The sequence below is a fragment of the Lepisosteus oculatus genome, chromosome 14, assembly GCF_040954835.1.
Source record: "Lepisosteus oculatus isolate fLepOcu1 chromosome 14, fLepOcu1.hap2, whole genome shotgun sequence".
Classification (NCBI taxonomy): domain Eukaryota; kingdom Metazoa; phylum Chordata; class Actinopteri; order Semionotiformes; family Lepisosteidae; genus Lepisosteus; species Lepisosteus oculatus.
The window spans coordinates 54,075,191-54,095,832 of NC_090709.1; the positions used below are offsets into that span (position 1 = coordinate 54,075,191).

At 41.2% G+C, this 20,642-nt stretch overlaps 1 protein-coding gene and 2 non-coding genes across 3 annotated transcripts in view; all 3 read left to right on the forward strand.

Annotated features, from left to right (window-relative positions):
• Window positions 1-11,894, forward strand: part of LOC138242664 (antigen WC1.1-like) — a 43,898-nt gene extending 32,004 nt beyond the window's left edge. Inside the window, exons 3-12 of the mRNA XM_069198218.1 lie at window positions 669-978; window positions 1,951-2,253; window positions 2,950-3,003; window positions 3,175-3,480; window positions 3,799-3,846; window positions 4,087-4,233; window positions 6,079-6,171; window positions 8,129-8,200; window positions 8,706-8,777; window positions 10,804-11,894. Of these exons, the coding sequence (XP_069054319.1) occupies window positions 669-978; window positions 1,951-2,253; window positions 2,950-3,003; window positions 3,175-3,480; window positions 3,799-3,846; window positions 4,087-4,233; window positions 6,079-6,171; window positions 8,129-8,200; window positions 8,706-8,777; window positions 10,804-10,910 (1,512 nt within the window). The 3' untranslated portion in view covers window positions 10,911-11,894. The remainder of the gene's footprint in view (window positions 1-668; window positions 979-1,950; window positions 2,254-2,949; window positions 3,004-3,174; window positions 3,481-3,798; window positions 3,847-4,086; window positions 4,234-6,078; window positions 6,172-8,128; window positions 8,201-8,705; window positions 8,778-10,803) is intronic.
• Window positions 11,895-16,614: 4,720 nt separating this feature from the next.
• On the forward strand, window positions 16,615-16,686 carry trnar-ccu (transfer RNA arginine (anticodon CCU)). The gene has a single exon. It is a non-coding gene; the product is annotated as a tRNA-Arg (tRNA).
• Window positions 16,687-18,221: 1,535 nt separating this feature from the next.
• trnat-agu (transfer RNA threonine (anticodon AGU)) lies at window positions 18,222-18,295 on the forward strand. Its single transcript has one exon. It is a non-coding gene; the product is annotated as a tRNA-Thr (tRNA).
• Window positions 18,296-20,642: the final 2,347 nt, after the last annotated feature.

The following is a 20,642-nucleotide window of genomic DNA, read 5'->3' on the forward strand; positions in this document are numbered from 1 at the left end:
TGGACTGAAATGAGCTCATTTCTTCTTTTACAGAATCAAATATGACCAGAGATTCACCTGGAGCAGGTAAAGAGAGAATGAAGACTGTCTATCCGTTTCAATTGTAGTTTAATGAATGGTGTTAAATTGCTCCTCTCACACACAGCTCACAGTCTGATTTCTCTCTCTGTGTGTTTGAAAGGTTTCCCTTCTTCAGCTGTTCCTCTTTCAGAAACACCAGGTATGAATTAGCCCCTGTTCTGTATCTACAGGGCTCTCATGTGTTGACCTCTTTTGCTCAGTTCAATCCCTGATGAATCTGCGCATTTGTGTGTGTTTATAGTTTGCTCTGTGTCTCACACACACAGTCTGGGTCTTTGGGACCTACAGCAAACACATCTACCTGAATACAGCAGTTTGTCACCTGTAAAGCTATTGACTCTGTGCTCAACATTGGATCACAACAGTAACAAATCTGGTATAGTGCTGATGATCAACACGGAGTCTGTTACAAGTACTAGATATATTAAATTAATCAAAAGTCAAGAACCACTGTACTTGTACTGTATCTGCTTTGCCTAGTGGGCTGAGCTGATCTTCAACTTGTACTGTAACAGCAGGTCATGGTGATCTCTTAGTACTGCACTGATCTCTGACCCCTGACCTCTAATTCTCTGCTCCTAGACCAGCTGTCCCTCAGGCTGGTTGGGGCAGGAGGTGACTGTGCTGGGAGGCTGGAGGTTTATCACAGGGGCTCCTGGGGGACAGTCTGCGATGACTCCTGGGACCTGGCAGACTCTCAGGTGGTGTGCAGCCAGCTCCAGTGTGGGATGCCCCTCAGTGCCCCAGTCCTGGCCTCCTTCAGCCAGGGAACTGGACCCATCTGGCTGGATGAGGTAGGCTGTCTGGGGAACGAGTCATCTCTGTGGGAATGTCCCTCAGCAGGGTGGGGACAGCACGACTGTGGACACAAGGAGGACGTGAGAATCCTGTGTTCAGGTAAGACAGCAATTTTTTATGTTTGAAATCTGTGCAAAGGTGTAAAAGAATAAATTGAAAAAGAGGCTGGAATGGGAGGAAATGTCTATGAGTCAAAAAATATCCCTGTTCCTCAACATAGGGAGTTTGGATATAATTCAAAAACCCATCTCAAATCCCATAAGAGATTTACAAAAAAAATTGATTGAGGATACACAAAATGCAGCAAAAGGTGTGGAGGTTAGATGACACTAAATTTGGACATTTGATCTAAATACAAAGCACAGATCCAACATACCCCAGTAAACACTACCAACCAGTCAAGCATGGCAGTGTTGCGTCTCTTCAGCAGGGGCTAGGAAATCATTAAGACCTTAGGAAAAATGGACAGAGCCAAGTACAACAAATACTAGAGGAAAACATGTTTCCATCTGCTGAAGATTTAAAACTGGGGGAAAAATTCTAATTTCATTTAGACCTCAGAAAAACATACTGAAGCTTCTGGGGCTGAAGAGGTGGAGAGTAATGTGTGAAAGTGGACTCTTGGTCAATGTGGAGCCTACAGTGCTGACAGGAGTGAGTGGGGAGAGAAAGAATATCAGATGATGGAGGCAATCTTGGCACAGACGCACTCTGGAGATCATTTATATTTTTTGTCAGTGCTACGTGACATATATATATATATGTTTTGTAATGGATATCAACATTTGATTGTGCCACTTCATGAAATAAATCACGAACATGTAGACTTTGAGAACTTAAAATATTATATTATTATATTTGCCATTATTTTCACAGGTGTGGAAATGTTGATCCATAAAAGTTTTGTGACTCTGAGGGCTCTATGTTGAAATAAATGCTTCAGATCAGACCTAAATATGAAATATATTGTAGAGCAATATTGTTTTTGAGAATTTTAACTGTTGTATTAAAATAAGGTTAAGCTGTTTATGTAAGAGTGATTTCTTTCTCTGTTTCTCACTTTCTTCCCAGAGCACAAGCAGCTGAGGCTGTCTGCAGGCTGTTCAGGACAGGTAGAGGTTTACTACAATGGCACCTGGGGCAGTGTGTGTCAGAACGCCATGACGGACATTACAGCTGCAGTGATCTGTAAACAGCTGGGCTGTGGAGACAAGGGCACCATCAGAGAGACAAACTCTAGGCTGAGCCCGGATCCCAAATGGCTGGACTTTGTCTCCTGTCGCAAACATGACTCCACCCTGTGGCAGTGTCCCTCCTCCCCCTGGGGTCAGAATGACTGCACAGACCGGGAAGTGGCTAACATCACCTGCTCAGGTAAAAAGATCTCATGCTTTTCTCTGTCATAAAAGAAGTCCGTATTGATTCTTCCATGCTAGAACGTATATGAACTGTGTGGAATGAGAGACTAATGAAGGAGTGAAATAGAGGCTTTGCAATTCAAAGAACATGTTAAGAATTTAATAAACAGTTTTGCCTTCAGCTTTAACAATTCATCAAAGCAGACTTCAATAAATCATCTCTCCATCCATCCATTTTATAATCACTTCTTCCAATTTATAGTCACACAGGAGCTGTAGCCTATCCAGGGTCAAGAAATCATGATGAACAAATTAACCACAAAGAAGAATTAACCACTTAGAAGTCATATGCCATATTGCATAGTAATATGTTGTCTCCCTGTGGTCTTCATGTGATCTTATATGGTGTGTTTTGTACTGCTTATTGACAATCATTAACCCGTGACTTAATTACATAGGTATACCAAGTTAAAATTTGAAATTATTATTAATCAGGGGATCTTCCACATCTCAGCTAGAAATGTTAACTCTGCCAGATATCACAAAGTCTATCTAAAAAAGAGACACTTCCTAGTCACCTATAGCTGTAGCAAACCTTTCAGTCAGCAGCATTTTAACCCTCATTCATTCTTGTACATGTTGCTATTGTAATGTATTGTAATGTAATGTAGTACAGCAGTAATAACTGAAGTGTTATGTTATTGTTTTTCAGCCTCCAGCAACCACAGGTCCTGTTCTGAGGACCCCACTCAGCAGCACTGCACAGGTCAGTTTACAGCTGCTGTGACCCCAGAAGCGGAATCATTTCAGCATGGGATGATTCAATCAAATGTTGCAAAGCAAACACTCCCCATGATTATCCAACAGGCACCGCTCCTTTAAAGTCTGCATCCAATCAATCAGAGGTTCTTACATTGTTCTGGTTTTTCATCATCAGAGGCTCTGCGCCTGGCTGGAGGCACTAACTGCTCTGGCCGGGTGGAGCTGCGGTACGAGGGCTCCTGGGGGACAGTCTGTGACGACTCCTGGGACCTGCAGGATGCCCAGGTGGTCTGCAGACAGCTGGGCTGTGGGGACGCAGTGAGTGCAGCAATAGAGGCCTCATTCGGACCAGGGAGTGGTGCCATCTGGCTGGACGAAGTGAACTGCAGGGGCAGTGAGCTTCTCCTGTGGGACTGCTGTCACTCTGGACTGAATCAGATTGACTGTCAGCACAAGGAGGATGCAGGGGTTACTTGTACGGGTAAGATTGGAGGGATGGAGGATTTTCAATACATTACAAACAGGGATTCTTATCTCTGCAGGAGTTTCATATTCTGCCATGTCATTTCCTTTATTTCATGATCATTCTAAGCAGGGGCAACATTCAGCTCTTGTTAAGCCAATTAATTTAGTTGCAGGAAGTGATTCAAGCCCAGGCCTATCTAGGTTCTCCTGCTCTGATCTCCATTTGTGAATTCTCTTGACTTCTCTGACAAATGTAAAGGGATTTAAATCTGGACAGACAGCTAGACCACATGCTTGATTTCTCTAAAACAAGCTTTTCTTTTCTCTTCCCCAGGTTTGACAACTACAACAGTTACAACAGCTACTCCAGCAGCAGCAACAAGTAAATTACAAGGCTTTCCTGTTCCAAATAATCCTTATTCTCCATACTTATGCGTCTTCACATATCCAGTGCAGAAACCTTTTCTCTCTCTTCTTGGCATGACACTAACAGTTTTACTGGTCTGGTGGAGGGGGTTGGTTGACCTTCTGTTGGGTTCATCTGATTTAAGCTTCAAGGGTTTGTATTCAACCAACACTACATCTCACCTTCTGAGTTCTTCTCCTTTCCTGGCTTTACCAGGGGTCACTAAATCACCCAGACAGCCAAAGCAGGAGGCAGGAGGCTGGAATGTCCCGGCTGTGATCTTCTTCCCGTTGGGAGCTCTGGTCTTTGTGCTGCTGGTCCTGCTAGTCGGGCAGCTGCTGCAGAACAGGAAACTGCGTAAAGGTAAGGAGTGAGTCCAACTGTGAAAACCTGAGATGGTGTTTGTGTTTATTACACATGTAAAAGTAACTGTATGTCACGATTATTGTCCCTCCTCCTTAAGGGTGCTCGAGCCCTTTCACTTCAGACTTAATTCTGTGCACCTGACCCCTTTTCCCAGCCCACCTTAAAAGCCAGGTGCTGACGTTCAGCCTGGCTCTGCATCTGGTTTCCGCACCGTGCGAGTCCAGGACCTGGAAGCGCCTGGTCCCGTTAAAGTTTTAACCTCTGTTCCTGTTCCTTGTCCGCCGGTTCCGACCCGGTTCGTGTTTTTAATTCCTTGTTTGGATGGATCACCTGGCTATGGACTTTCTTGCTTTTTTGGATTCCCTCTATGGATTACTTTTGGATTGTTTGCCTCGGCCACACCTTCCACGTGCACCAGCGCACTTTGGACACGCCCCCCCCCCCCTGTTTTCAGCCCCGTATTCCTGCATGACTTTTTCCTAGTGTTTCCCCACTTCTTCGGATTGTGTCGTCCGCATAGGGTCCGGAAAGAACTGTTCCTTACACTGTATATGCAAGTTTATGTTCAACTGTATATCTTAATAATCAAATGATACTCAACCTCAATGAGAAAGAATCTATTCACATTTCATTTCAAACTAAATATCACCCTAACAAGTTGAGAGAATCTTCCCAGGTCATAGACTCCAAACTAGGTGTACACACCTGTGCAGCAGCAACAGGTTTACATTGATCTGTTCAGACTTTCACAAAAGACATTTAGTCAAGCTCTGGGATGTGTGCTGTCTTTCACAGAGCTTTTACCTGACAATAAATTATGATCCAGGGATTCTTGGTGGGATTTCAGTTTGGGGAGATCACAGGCCAAGGTTCCGGGACTTTGGGTTTTGTTTCAGTGTGGGGTTCTTCTACAGTTCACTTCATTCTGTTCTGCTCTACTGTGTTGCTCTTGGGTGTTCTTGTGTGTTCATTTGTTTAAGTGTTATGTTAGGTCCCATTTATTGGTCAGAGCCTTCTATGTGTGCTCACTATGTACACATTGAAAAATTCTTCACCTTACCAAATTAGGACAACTAATGGTGTCCTCTTTTCCCTTTGTTTCTGAAATGGCTACTTAATTGCTTGGCTATGGATTAGACTGCTTTCTTGTATTCACATCGTGATCCTTGAGAATATTCTCTTCTGCCCTATATACAATGTGTAAAGTGCATGATACATAAGTAAGAATTTATTGTATCTTAATTTCAATAAGATACAATAAGAAGGAACTTAACCTCACAAATATTGCCGGATGTTGCTGAAAGCTGTGTCTCACAGGAGTTCTGTATTTTCCAGAGGCTGAAGGAACTAAGGAAGGTGAACAGGAACTAGAGAAGACAGAAACAGGCAGGGAAAGCAGCCACTGCAAAGGTGCTGGGCAGTTTAGCCTCAGGTCTTGGACCTCAGGTTTCGGGGTTCACTGCTAGCATGTCTCTAGTAGCAGCTCAGTTATCTCAATGACAGAGCACCTTTCCAGTGGATTTTATACAAAATGCCATGTTTGATCAATGGGAAGACTGAGTGGCTGATTGATAGGATGACAGACGTATTAACAAATGGCCAGAGTGTATTTGAATAGGAGCCTCAGAAGAAATGTGATCATACATGGTAATGCTATGGTGTCCCGGGATAGCAGTAGTTTCTGAGCTGCTGTCGGTTTGGTTGCAACATTGTGCAGTTATGCAGTGACAAGTGGTTTTGTCTTCCCTCTGTTAAAAACACCCATAAGAAAATATAACAAAAAATTAAATATTTTTAAGATATCCATTAAGCTGTGTGTCCCCTTGTCTGTTCTTTCCAAAGCTTTAGCTGAAGCAGAATTCGAACCCATGAATGTCTACCAAGAAATTCCATTCAAACAGACTGTAGAGGGGGCCCACCGCACCGCCAGGAGAGGTGAGTGGACACACACACTGGCAATGACAGCACCCCCTCTTGTACAGGAGACAGGAGATCACACTGTTGACCACTCAATACTTCAGTCTCAACAAGTGAACAAACACACTGACACAGAATGTTTTCACAGGTTGTCATTACCGACTCTGTGAACCAACTGGATGTGCTTTCTCAGCGAGCAATGGATGCACAGCAATCTTCTACACAAAACATTTCAATTTCACACCTCAGAGCAATAGTGAAGTTACTCTTAGGGACACTGTACCTGGGGAAGGATAAAGACTTATCATTGTTGTCACGCCCTCTGCAGCCAGACGGCGTTCCTACCCTTTCCTGTCCCTAGTTTCCTGTGCTTTGCTTTCCTTCTGGTGTCTCTATCTCTGGGGCTATATATTTCCAGGTCTCTCATTCACCTTCACTCAGCATTGACATTCAGATGGCCTGAGACCTGCCTAGCACCAGGTTGCCCCAAGTCCGCTGCCTGAGGGCATTGGTCTATACGACTCCAGAACTGCTGAGCCGGGCTAATCTCCCATTCCGCCGCTACGAATAAGATCTTTTCTGCTCTCCTGCCATTCCACAGTTTGTCCCTTCCGACATCCTTAACAGAATGCTGAGCCTCCTACGGACCCCGCGAGTGGCGCATTTTTGTTTTTCCCGCAGGTTTTTTTTTTCTCCCTGGGCTTTTTTTTCTCTCAGCTCTCCTATTCTAATAATGGGATGCTAATTCCGACTGTGAGCGGGCTGCGGCCTGGCTTTCTTCGGGTTGTCATTCCGGCATCTGTGATTGAATGTTGAGCTGGCCCTCCTCTCCTCATTGCTGGATATCACTCCGGTCATCCGTACCTGTGAGCGGGCCGTGTGCCTGGCTTTCCTCGGGTTGTCCACTCCGATATCAGCGATAGGGTGGTGAGACTTTTTATCTCTCCCATTCTCATTGCTGGATATCACCTTCCTGACATGCGTGCCTGTGAGCCGGTCTAGTGCCTGGCTTTCCTCGGGTTGTCTTCTGCCGATATCAGCGATAGATTGGTGAGCCTTTTTGCCGTTCTTCTATTCTTATTGCTGGATATCACTCCAGACATCCGTACCTGTAAGAGGGCTGCGGCCTGGCTTTCCTCGGGTTGCCCACTCTGATATCAGTGATAGAATGTGAACGTGCCTATTGCGCAGTCGGCGGTATTTTTCCGGGGTTTTTGTGTTTTGATTTTTAGTTTTTGCTTGGTGTTTTGATTTTTTCACTTCCTGTTTTCCCCTTCTCTCTGGTGCCCCTTCCCCATGTGTCTCGGAACTTTTGGTTCCTATCTGTTTTTTGTGGTTTGTTTCCCTAGTCTCCCATGTTTATCTTTGTTGTGGTTTGTGCTTGTGTACTTTGTTTTAAGTTTCTGGAGCTCTACCTGACCCCCCCTTCCTCTACCCAATAAAGGTTTATACCCTGGAGGAGGGGGCAGCTCTCAGCCGTGGACTCCCGGAGGTTTCCTTTCAGTTAAATTAGGTTTTTCCTCCCCCCAGTGCTGTGCAGCTCATTTATTTGTATGGGCGTTATGAGCCGCCCATAAAGGGAGGGGGGGTTCTGTCATGCCCTCTGCAGCCAGAGGGCACTCCTACCCTTTCGTGTCCCTAGTTTCTTGTGCTTTGCTGTCCTTCCGGTGTCTCTCTCTCTCTGGGGCTATATATTTCCGGGTCTCTCATTCACCTTCACTCAGCCGCTATGCATAGGGTCTTTATCTCCTGCCATTCCACGGTTCGTCCCTTCCAACATCCGTGACACTTGGCCCATATGACATCCGTGACAGTTGTTTAGCTAAATAGAAAGAATTCAATGCAGTATTCACCCGGTCTCTTCTTAGAAACACAAACTCTGTGTTACTGTTCACTCCTAGTGGGAACAGCCAGTAGAGGACAGGGAGGCTGCTGTCTGACTGCAGGTATTACTGGTCTGTCCTCCTGTTCACAGGGAGATTCCTCTCTGATGAGCTGACTTCTGAATATGACAATCTGGAGGATAGTAAGGAGCACCCTGTCCCAGGTAAACATTGCCCACTCACACATGTGTACTCTATCAAGATTTGGATAAACTCAATTTTGTTGTTTTGCAAACCTCAGTAAATCAATTTAGCCCGTGTTTGTAGGAAAAATGCAAGAAGCTCATTGACTTATTTTTAACATGCTATTTGGTATTATGATGATGTTGGACATGTTAATGCCCACTCCGATCTTGAGTTAACTTTTTAAGTCTTAAATCATCAGACTGTTATCTTGTCTTACAGGGATATGTGTCCACATCAGTCCTGTGGCCAATATACACTGTCCTCCAAAATTTTCCTCTGTTCTTTATCTACAACAGTATTTTCTTGATTTGCTATTACAACTTATTACTTTGAAGTTGTTCGGAGTAATTAAAGAAATTAGAATAGAAAATCTAAACAAATTCACAAGTAATAAGAAGCAGCAGAAGAAAATAGCAGTGTGTTTGTTGAAATTAATTTACTAGCTGAAACACATACTGTATTTAATTGATCTCTTGTTCCCAGGAAAACTCCTCTGTGATGAGCTGCAGTCTGAATACGATGATGTTGAGAACAATGAGAATGAGCCCATCTCAGGTGAGGGCTGTGGTAGTCAGGGGAGCTCACATTGGGGGTGGGAGGTTAAGCAGGTTACATAGAGTGGGTTTTACTCAATCCCTGGAGTGCCAGCTGGAATCCCTACTCAGAAACGTTACATGAAGTCCTGACTAAAAAACACATCTATTAGTCTATTAGTATATTCTATTAATATATTCTGTTTTCTACAGATTTTAAATTGGAAGAAAGTTTAGATCCCAATCCCATTTACTGTTCTCCTATATTTAAATTGAAAGCAAAAAGGATGTTGGGACAGGCTATACATTTACAGTAATGTATGTATGGTATGTGGCATTACTTGGGGGCGTGTTCAGTGTGGAGGCGGAGCCCTGGATAAAGGGTGGCGCGTTGCCCTAGCAACCACAGCTGTGTGACTGCTTAAGGACCACAGCATTTGAGGCCACGTTTTCCTCTGTTTTACTTTCTTTTTTCTTTTCGCCTGTCCCGCCGTGTATCTCCTACTGGGACAGGTTGAGTTCTTTTTTGTTTTGGCCTCGCTCTTCTTTTCTTCCATACTGGATCCCACTAAATAGGAATAGTCCAGTCTGGATGCCACTGTCCCAAGCGATCTTTCTTTTCCCCCAGGGTGGACCCCTGCTAAGAGTGATAGTCCAGCCTTTTTTTTGGTTTTCGCTATCCTCACACTGATGCCTCTGCCCCATCAGATGGGGCGTCGAACTTAAAGGTGGTCGCCGTGGCTCCTCCCACTCCCACACTGTTGCAAATAATATAAACAATATAACATTTTTAGAATTTTTAAGGAAGACACATTATCTAATTAATCTGTTTTTGATGTTTCTTGTTTCTATTTTATTGGGGATATGAATATCTGTTTACAAAATACATATTTTGTAATTTTAAAGTTTTCTACTGTGTCTTTTTTGTGGAACTTTGTCAGATTTGTGGAACTTTTTATATAGAGCCATTGTTGAAGATGATACCCTGGCTTTTTTTCAAGAACTACCTGGTTAATATCCTGGATCAATTAGTTACTGGGAACCACTAGTTACTACTGATTTTCTTGAAAATAACCTTTGTATGGTTGTATATGCTATAAACAAAGGTGAAAACAGCTACCATTTTCTATATATCCTTTCATTAAACAATTAATAGGTATTATATTCTGACATTAACTTATTTCACTCACATTTCACATTTTCAAATTGTGGGAAGAATGCCAATTGTAAACTTCTCAGCATTGATCGCCACATGTATCTTGACAGATGCTTCGGTTAATTTATATCTTTTCTACAAGCTTGTTTCTTTGACTAACTTTTCAGCCATTGTAGGCCTAAGTGACTAAACACATATATGTGCTTTCAGCACTACACTTTTCATTACTAAAAACACTTTTCTTTAAATATATCACATATTAATCTCCAATATTCTCTAAACACCACCATTAAGTTTGTTTTCACAGTAGCAAAACTATTGTGTAATAAACAAAACAATAGTATAATGCTGACAACAGCACTTCAGACAGAAACTGCTATTTCTAAATAGCAAAATAAACTAATATTTATATTAGGAAAAACAAGAACAGCAGCACAGACTACATGTCACAAGACACAAGGCAAGCCAAGCTTTTCAACAGTGTGTTTCATAACCAGGTACCAAATAATAAAGCAAATTAATCTTTTTATAGGTATATTTATGTAGTGTTTCAGTTAAGAGAAGCTCCAAACTCCATCCATAATTCGCAATTCTCAAAAACAACATCACAAAAGCAAATATTTGCCAAAATATATATGAAATATGCCAAATATAGTGAACAAAAAAAAGAAATGGCTGCCGGAGAACCTATTATGTTTTCAAATAGACCGGGCTATGGAAAACATTGATTTAATAGTTAGAAATAGCTCCCATAGCTCCTAGCTGTTCATCACATTGCCTTGTGTTTTTTATCCATTTTTTTCTGTCAGTGAAGATCCCATTTCCTCTTGTCAGGCTGAATCTATTTGCTGGGGCCTGTCTTCCTCTTGTGCTGACTGTGTTTCTCTTGTAGGTGTCTCTCCTATTGCCCCTGGAGTGCGGAGTCTCCTGGCCAAAGAGCCCTCAGAAGACGAAACTTCCTCTGTTGACAGCACTGACTATGATGATGTCAGAGTCTAAGCAGCTGTGTGAGCCTGACTGTGTTAGATTATAGCTTGGGACTGAGTAAAACCAATATAATGCACCTTTTGTTCCTGCACTGCCACTGTTAAAATACTATTTTTTCTCTCCCTTAATGTTTTCAGTTCTATATCTTATGAGGATTATGAAGATCCACAGAATTATAAGGTTAGGGCAGTGTACAGTAATTACAAAGTCACTGGCCTAGTGAGACCATGTTAATGTGTCTCCTGCTGTTTCTGCCAGGCTGTGAGACTGACCTACACATTTACTGTATACCTTTAAATTGAGAGACATTGCATTGCCACAGAAGGTCTAATGTCCAGCAATTCTGAGATCAGCACTGAACATTGTGATCGTGGTTACCTGTTAACTGCTGCTGACAGACAGATGTGTCTTATTTCCAGCACATGTAGATAAAAGAATGATCAATCAATCGGGCCTGATTTCATCTAGCAATTTCCAAAAACACTGCCTTCACAGAGCACTGAACAACAAAAACAATGTGTATACATCAGGGGAAATACAGAGATAGATACAAGCAAACAGAACAAGCAGCAGAATTGTTCAAATGATAAAAACATCTCACACGTAGACAAAAATGACTAAAATAATCCTTACTACATTAATCCTAGGCAACTGCAGCAAGGCTCAAACTCTAGACTCTTCAGTCAGAACTGATGAGTCATCTTTTCAAATTAGGTTTTGGAAGACTGAATGTAACCCGAATGCTTTTAGAAGACTAATTATTTTTGTTTTGAAGTACTCCAGGATGGTTGGGTATGAACTTTGCAAAATAAACATGTTGTCTAATAAACATGTCTGGATGAGTGTTGCCGCAGACATCTGAACACACAGATTGGAAGTCACGTTCCTGCTCAGTGGCTTTTTTGGCTTTGATATAGTCTAGCTTTTTATACTTACATAAGTCATTTTTAATATGTTTGTAATATGCTTTATGTACTGTAAATTGAATGTATCACTTTGGGCTAAATTTGTAAATAAAGCTTTACTTTTCACAGACCTGGTGAAAGTCTTTTTCCTGGTTAATAATATAATATTGAAAGTGACAGTAGGGTTAAGAACTACAACCATATACAGTACATATGGTTCAGCCACAGAACCAGGAGATCATATCTCCTTCTTCTAATAATATTATTGTGGCTTTGTTTTTGTTACAGAGAGATCTTGGTACATAGTATATATATAAAACAATTTTTTGTTGTAATTCAAGGTTCTGGATCGTAAAAAAAAATATTTTTCCTTGCTGAAAGTCTAACACACAAGAGAGAATGGTGATATACATAGAAAAATTGGTACCAGATGATAATTTATAGCGGCTTCCTGAATATTTGCCCTGTAAGAGGCACTTTTTTGTGGAAACTATCAGGTTTTGTTGTACTATCGTGTGAACTCTTGCTCTTAAGATGGTAAGAGATTGCATTTGGTATTGCATGTAATTAAATGGCAATTCTTTTATTTGCTCTGTTTCCTACAGTATATCAGGAAAATAAAATATATGCTCAGTAGAGGGGCAAAGGTTTTGAGTAGTGTTGTAGGAAGTTTCTCTAAACACTTAAATAAAAAAGCAGAAAGAGATTCTTCTTCAAATAGCGAATATGATGCCTTTTTGGGGCCGAATATTAGACAGAGTCATCGTGCGGAGTTTATTCCTCCTCTACCGCAGTCTCTGCCTTGGACCCACCCCTCTTGGTACATCAATTTTCTGTATAGAACACCGAATATCTTGAGGAAGTCTTGCAAGCGAGGACTGCTGGATTATTGAGGTACAAACATTGGTTCAAAATCAACATCCTCTGCTATTGCCGTTGCTTCTTTGATAGTTTCTTCAAATTCTTCATCTGACCTTCAATATCGAGGGATATTTATCATAATACTATACAAATAAACAAGCCTCTTTTACAGATATTTAAGATGGTTGGCAAGGTGTAATCCTCAGCTAAAATATTTTAAAAGTACAACAAAATAACATAATATTGAACAGCACTTACAGTAGGTTAACATTTAGAATTCAAATTAAGGTAAATATACGAAAATATTAAAGTACAACTCCGGTCGACCTGTTGTTTTGGCTTGTCAAGTTCTTAAACAATTTTGCGTTGTATTTTAAATTACTTAAGTTGAACATGCTCACACAAGCTCACACCTGAAGAAGGCTTCACAGCCGAAACGTTGTTTTCTCTCTTCTCTGTTCAGCATGAAATAAACCTATTACTTGTTCCCCTGCAGACTACGCATACTGATGCAGCTACCCACCTGAACTACTTTTATTAATAAAGCCGTTTATTGATGAAATTCATTCTGAATAGTTGTGGTGTCTGGAAAGGAATTTTATTTAAAATAACAATAATCTTCAATCGAGTGGTAAATAAGTTCATTACTTAGTGTCTATATTATTTCCACTACATTGAGGGCAGTTCCAATTGAGGTCAGCTGCAACAATCATGGCTGCTGAAATTTGTCAGCAGCTCTGTACAAAACCTATTCTCAATTGCAACAAACGTAAAATAACAACTGCTGCCCATTAGATGTTACTGAAGTAGGAGACTAACAAACCACCTCTTCACAGGTTAAAGCAACTCAGTAGGGGACTAAGCAGAACATTACATTTGTCCTGAATGTAGTGGAAATAATATAGTCACTAAATAACGAGCTTATGCACCACTCTCTTGAAAATTATTATTATTATATTTAATTACAATTGTTTTCCATACACCACAACTATTCACGATCAATCTTATGAATACACGTCTTTTATTAATAAAAGTGTTATTTATTAATAATTGTGTTATACGTGTAATAAGATACTATGTCGTTCAGTTTGTCTGTTTGAGCGTCGTCCTGAAATTCACACACGAGGGAAGTCATACGAAAGAAATCACAGAAAAGATATACAGTATCGTAGAAAGAAATCCAGAGTGGAGACACCGACAATTGAAAACGGCTTCAGACACGCGATGCATGTGGTCTACCACTGAACTTAACTCCACAGTGCTCCTTTCGCTTGCGGTTCTTTAATTGTGTTCGGAAGAGTGGGAGTCGACTGAACATTTTAAAGGTCGAAGCAAGACACCGGGGTAAAGTTAGCTTGAAGTTCGAAAACGATTTTGGCACGCCTGTAGCGTTTACACGAAACCTCTTAGAGTTGCGAGAATACTTCCTTTGTGTATAAAATATATTGTGAATGCTTTCTCAGCATTTACTTTTAGTTTTTATGACATTTGTTTGACCAAGCACGAATATTCTTTTGTCGATATCTTCGCAATGGAAGCACAGAATGCCTTCAAACCAAATGCATTTTAAAGACCACGACTTGTGGATATTTCCACAGCCTTTACATCAAACTATCAGTGAGCTAATTATCTTTTTTAAAACCTCCGGGTTTTCATTGATGCTTAATTACGCACTGGAACCCGGGGACCGCTGTGTACAGACGTTCACAACGCGAGAAATACTGTTCAATACGGCTTTGTGTGAAAAACCCGTATATGACCATAGGAAGCAGAACAGCCCTGTCTCCAATTACCCAGACTGTAAGCACGGGAATAAAGCTTTGTTTGATTTCTGAAACCCTTTCTTTATGTCCTGTTTTCATTCAGGTAAGGGTCAACTATATTGACAATACTACTGACAGCAGGAAGATTAAAATATTCTTTACTCAGCAGCTTATTAAAACAGCTCCCATGACGTTCAAACCGACTTTTTTCACAGAACACTGACACAGCTTTGTGTTCTGAATCTCTTTTCTCGTGCTTTTATTTAATGTGGCACAATGCACTGAGATAACGTGCCAAAACTGTTTTCGAACTTCAACGTAACTTTACCCCGGTGGAGGACGCTTGCTCAGCCAGCAGACTCAGCGCTTACAGAACGCAGATGGCTCAGAGCGGTGTGTCCAACCGACTGTAAAAGAGGCGAATTCTGCCGGCGCCGTAGCTTAGTTGCTTTAAGTACCTGTCTCGTTAACTGGAGATCCTGGCTCCACATCCCAGCTGAGCCTTTCTTCCTGTCTTTTTGTGCAGAAAGTACCATTTTGGACAACCGCGTAGGGCTTGATTTAGTTTAATGCATGAATGCATTTCCTTTCTGCAACAATTTGTTTTTCAAGACATTAATACAGCTTGTGAAAAATGAAATTTAATTCTTGCCTATCAGAGCAGAAGGAATATTGCCGACAGGCAAGAAAATGCAAGCAATGTTTATTTTTTGACCGGAAAAGTGCGAATGGAGTAGAGCCTCTCTCGTCAGTCTCTGTGGCGCAATCGGTGAGTGCTTTCAGCTGTTAACTGAAAGGTTGGTGGTTCAAGCCCACCCAGGGACGATCTTCTTATTATTGTCAATGTAAACACTGCCTCCGCTAAAGCCGAAACCTTAAACCTCTTTATATTTGCCGAAAATGCAAGTCTTTTGCCCGTGTCCAACAACAACACTTGAGACCGGGGAAGTCCAATAGTGATCAACACCGCAACTCCCCAGACAACCATATTCACCCATGGAAAAGTATCTTTGAAGGGCTGGCGGGAGATATCATTTACACTCCTGTTGCGTCCTCTGCTAAAATAGTTTAGAAATATTTTGATATATTTACCTTCATTTTAACATAAATATAAACATAAATGCTGTATAATCTACGCTGTACAGTCAAACACAGGTATATTTTGAGTCTCGTGCTGATCGTCCTGTGGATCCAAAAGAAAATGTTAAAGCTGATACATTTTCGATTGCATCTAGCTATAACGTCCCTGGAAAAGAGATTTTATTAGTTGCGTGCAATCGGTATCTTTTACTTTACGTATGGTAGTGGAAATAGTTTTAAAAATGTTTTCTAAAGAAGATTGTATTGCCAGGACCTGCCTTTAGCGCTCAGTAGCGATGACGCTGTTGATATAGATGGAGAAGAAATGTAAGATGAATTGATGATCTAAGCTAAAATATCCCTAACACGCCTCCTGTAACAGTGTTTGTATTCATAACAAGTAATATTCTTTTTCAAACCCGAACGTTGCTTTTGCATTAAGTGTTATGTAACCATTAGCGGTTTCGGTAGCTTCTGAAGAGCGCACTTTTCCAAACTGAAGCCTATAAGAACATTATTCAAGATGCACCATGGCCCAGAATCGTGCATCGGGACAAGGATCAACATCAATTGAAAGTACTCCCAAATAAAAGATTTGACCGAAAAATTGAAAGAGTAGGCAAGTATTAAAACAACACTATAACTTCTTGACTTCCAAACTCTTTCCTGGTTCAGGCCATGTAAAATGACATCATCAGTGGAGTCATGCCAAGGTTGTGAGTTTAAGCCTCACCTGGAGCAGCCTGGTTTTCTGTCTTGACAGGTAAACAGTGTTTTGTGTTATTTGCTTAATGGAGAGAGGATTCTGTGTTAATTGTGCTCTCTCCTGGGAGAGGTCAAGATGAGAAGTTCACGAGGCTGGTGGTAAATATCCTGTCCAGGAATATCGGGGCTGTAGGGGGTCAGATCTATAGATGTAGTAAACACATCAGTGGGGACGGTGTGTCTGCTCTCTGTGAGAGAGCCGGGCGGAAAGAATAATCTGTGGTCTGGGAAGAAGAGACCCTCGTTGGAAGAGCGGCGCTCCTCACAGGAGAGAATGAAAAAAATATTTTTCAGGGACGCTGATTGTTCTCTTTGGGGGAATTAAAAGCACATGTGGCGAATGACCTCGTGGTGCAACGGTAGCGCGTCTGACTCCTGATCAGAAGGATGTGTGTTCAAATCATGTCGAGGTCAGCTGATGTGTTTGCAGGTGCTGCTGGTACCGAACCTGGAAATTACACCACACAGTTGGGTTTTATCTGTCCACCACATAAATAATCTGAATGAAATAACAGTGCAGTACAGAACACCCAGTCAGGAGCGTATGCAGCAAATCATCTTGAACACGACAACAGAAAAGGCACACTGCACATGTGCGAAACATCACGTCCGACTTTAGAGACAGTAACATCAGAGAATAGAAGTTTCAGACCTTCTTTCTGTTACAGGTTCAAGCAAACCTGAAAGTTAGGGAGTGTTTGGTCACTTTTGTATGAAAAAGTGTCTGAAGCCTGTAATTATAATTTGCCCTTTTTTAATTGTGGTTGAAATCAACTCCCATGTACCAAGACCTTACAGTATATTCATGTTTACTTAAATGACTAACGCTATTGGACATTAGTTGGTGTTTTGTTTTTGTAACGATTTGCTATTTCATGCAGGAAAGAAAGGAACCCAGACCCACCGTTTGCTTTCAGGTGCGGTTCATTTACATAACGGACATCTATTTCTGAGGAGCCTGATTTAAATCACACAACCCCGGTAGAAGTCGAATCGACAATCTAATAAACCGAAATCAGACGCGTTATCCATTAAACCACTAGCCCGTCACGTAAATGAATTGCACTACGGTGAGTTCAGCGCCGCTACTAGTAATACCCCACCCCCATCTTAAATTTCTAAATGAGAAACGTGTTTTCTACATTTTTATCAGTTTTAAAAAATCATCACTTTTAAGCAGACAAAGCCTTTATTTGTCGCTCTGAATTTCTAATTGATTTAGAATTCCAAGAAAAAAGCATGTTGTTCCACAGCGGCGTGAAAAATTCATGTCTTTCACTCTACTTCTCTCTTGTAGTAAAGCAGATCTTGCTAGGTGAGCATTTGCTCCGGTAAATTAGGTCACTTTTCATGTTAACTCACTTCTTCTAAACACAACATTTCCTGGTGCATGTTTTCTCCATGAAAAAAAGACATTTTCCCTTACATGATTTCTGGTTTTGTTTCATCAAAGAGTACAGAAAGAAGAAAGAAAGGAGAAGTGTCGTAAATGAACTCTGTCATCCTTGGGAGATGTCAAGAGCATTGGACATGAAAAGTGCCCGATAAAAGCCATTTCTGTACGTTTCTCTTAGTGTCGGGGCCCGAATGTAAAGGAGGCAACATGCTCAGCCAGCCGACTCAGCTTACTGAACGCAGGTGTCTCCGAGCGGTGTGTCCAAGGGGCAGTAAAAGAGGAGAATTCTGCCGGCGCCGTGGCTTAGTTGGTTAAAGCACCTGTCTAGTTAACGGGAAATCCTGGCTCCAAATCCCAGCAGTCCATCGCCTGTGTTGCACTAGACACCCTGTAGATAATCAAAAGCATATTGAGCTCCTTGTTAATGAAATTGGCGGATAAAAGCCATTTCACATCCTTTCTCAACTTGCTCAGTGAGCAGGCTCACCGCACACCGAACGAAGATATAACAGAGCAGTGTGTCCAACTGGCTGAAAAAGGGCAGTGCTTTGCCGGCGCTGTGGCTTAGTTGGTTAAAGCGCCTTTCTAGTAAACAGGAGATCCTGGGTTCAAATCCCAGGAGTGCCTTACTTCCTGTCTTTGCCCACCGTTTATTGTTACAGACAATATGCTTCTGCATTATGTTTAAATGAAGTGTTCATTTCGTTTTTGGCACAACTTATTTTTCAAGAAATCCACACATTGCGAAAGATAAAATGCTCATCTTTCTTATTAGTGCAAAAGAATTACTGCCAGCTGGCAAGAAAATGACAACGATTTTTTTTTTTACTTTAGCCAAAAATCTGTGAATGTAGAAAAATATGACATGTGTCAGTTTCTATGGCACACTCAGTCGGGGTGTGCTTCAGTTAAACACAACGTTGGTAGATCAAACGCACCCAGAGACACACTTCGAATTAATCTGATCTTAACATTACCTTCTCTAAATGTTATTGAGTTTCTTTCCACGTCCTTAGCCATCTTGATGTTTGCAGAGATTTTCAACTTTTGACACGAGTCAAACTACAAGTAAATAGTGGAGTTCCTAAGTCAATATCACCGGGAATGTGAATATAAATGTAAACATCAATATTTCTGCTGTCTCCCGAGAAACACAAGTAAAGAGTCAAAACACAATAAATAATACCAAAAAAACTATTCAGTTAACACCCAGATGTGACAAAACACATTTAAGACTTGCATCCCCTTTAAATATGTATTTCCTTAATATCAGTTCTCTTCACTCGCCAGGATACCTGCAAATTCACTATCGCATATTAAAAGCTGTGTGTAAGTCTTACGTGTGCTCTGTCACATCTGGGTGTTAAATTAATAGATGTGTTGTGTACTTTAATATGATTTGGCTCTACGCTTGTGTTTCTCAGGAGACAGCAGAAATATTGGGGATTTGCGGCTTCAGGAAATAATGTGAACTTTACAGGCAAATGTAAGGTTACGTTAAAGAAACAAAAACTTATTGTCACCTTTTTCAACGTGATTTTTTAAGACATTTGTTCGGAATAGTATATCTTCTCGTGTCTTTGGCTGTTATCCTACAATAACGGTGTTGAAATAGCAGGAATGTGCGGAAAGAATCGGAGATGGAACAGAAGATTCACCCAGTCGATAGTAAGGTTGTGTATGACCGCACACACTACGGTACCAGTGTTGAGTAGCTTGGTTTAAACCAGAAAAGAGTAGAAATCTAAGGTCTTCGGATCCGTAGTCAGACACGTTATCCATTGCGCCACTGGCATTCCTATAGCATTTCCATACAGCACCACATTGAGCTCAGAGCCGCTATTAGTAATACATCGCTCCGGTCAACATTTTCTCAATTAGATTCACGTGTTTTTGTACGTGTGTCTAATTACTAAGTCTTTCATTATGTCTGGATTAAAATAATGTCTCTTTTAAATTGACAAAGGTTTTATGAGTCTCCCCGAAATTCACACACGAAGAATAAAATATATCCCGTTTAAAAAGAATCCAGAGACGCCGGCAATAGAAAACGGAGCGTCTTAAGTGTGGGCTATCACTGAACTAAACTCCCGATCGGTAAGTTTGTCGGCGGCTTTTTAATTGTGTTAGGAAGAGCAAACAGTCCACAGTGTACATTTTAAAGGTCTAAGCAAAACAATCAGACGTGAGGAATTATTCAGAAAAGGAGCCTCTCCTTTGTATACTGAGCTTTCGGGTGAACGTCAAAGTGAAAGACAAATTCGCAATTTTCACTTTTTGATTAAGGAACAAGAAAACACCATCCTTCAAACTGGATTCAGACCAGGGACATAAGAAATACTCGCTGCTTTTTCTACAGTCTTAAGAGCTAGCAACTGAGCTATCGAGAGGTCGGAAAATAAACGTTTAATCACACGCCCAGTCTAGCCCAGTCTAGTGTAGTGTTCCTCTTTATTTAAATCCCAGTTCGACATCAAAATACTCACATCCATAGTCTCGTTTAGTAGAAGAAATGGACCAGGCTTCTACTCTATAAACGTCCAGAGTTCTTATAAAACATTTAAAGGGATATCAGTGCAGGCGGAAATTGACTCTTTTTCTGATGGGATCAGGGTCACATAAAACCTTTCGTTTGGATTGAGAAGAGGATCATGGTGACACTCAAAACATACAGATGCAGCCATTCAAAATGCGCGGGCGATACCGCATTAATTTCCGGTACGCTGTACGCAGTCTACCGCAAGCTACCGGTAAATACCGCGAGTTACCGTAAATTCTCCTATAATACGACAAGCAAAATAATAGTATCCGGAATTTCCGCAAGGTGGAGCTAATAAAGCTCAACCTCTCATGTTTGAGCTGTGGCCATCAGTCTTTAACGAAGATATTACTAATAGTAATAATAATGAATGACCTTGGACAAGCTGTAAGTGTAAACTCAAAGTATTGCCCTGGTCAACATTCTTTTTTTCAT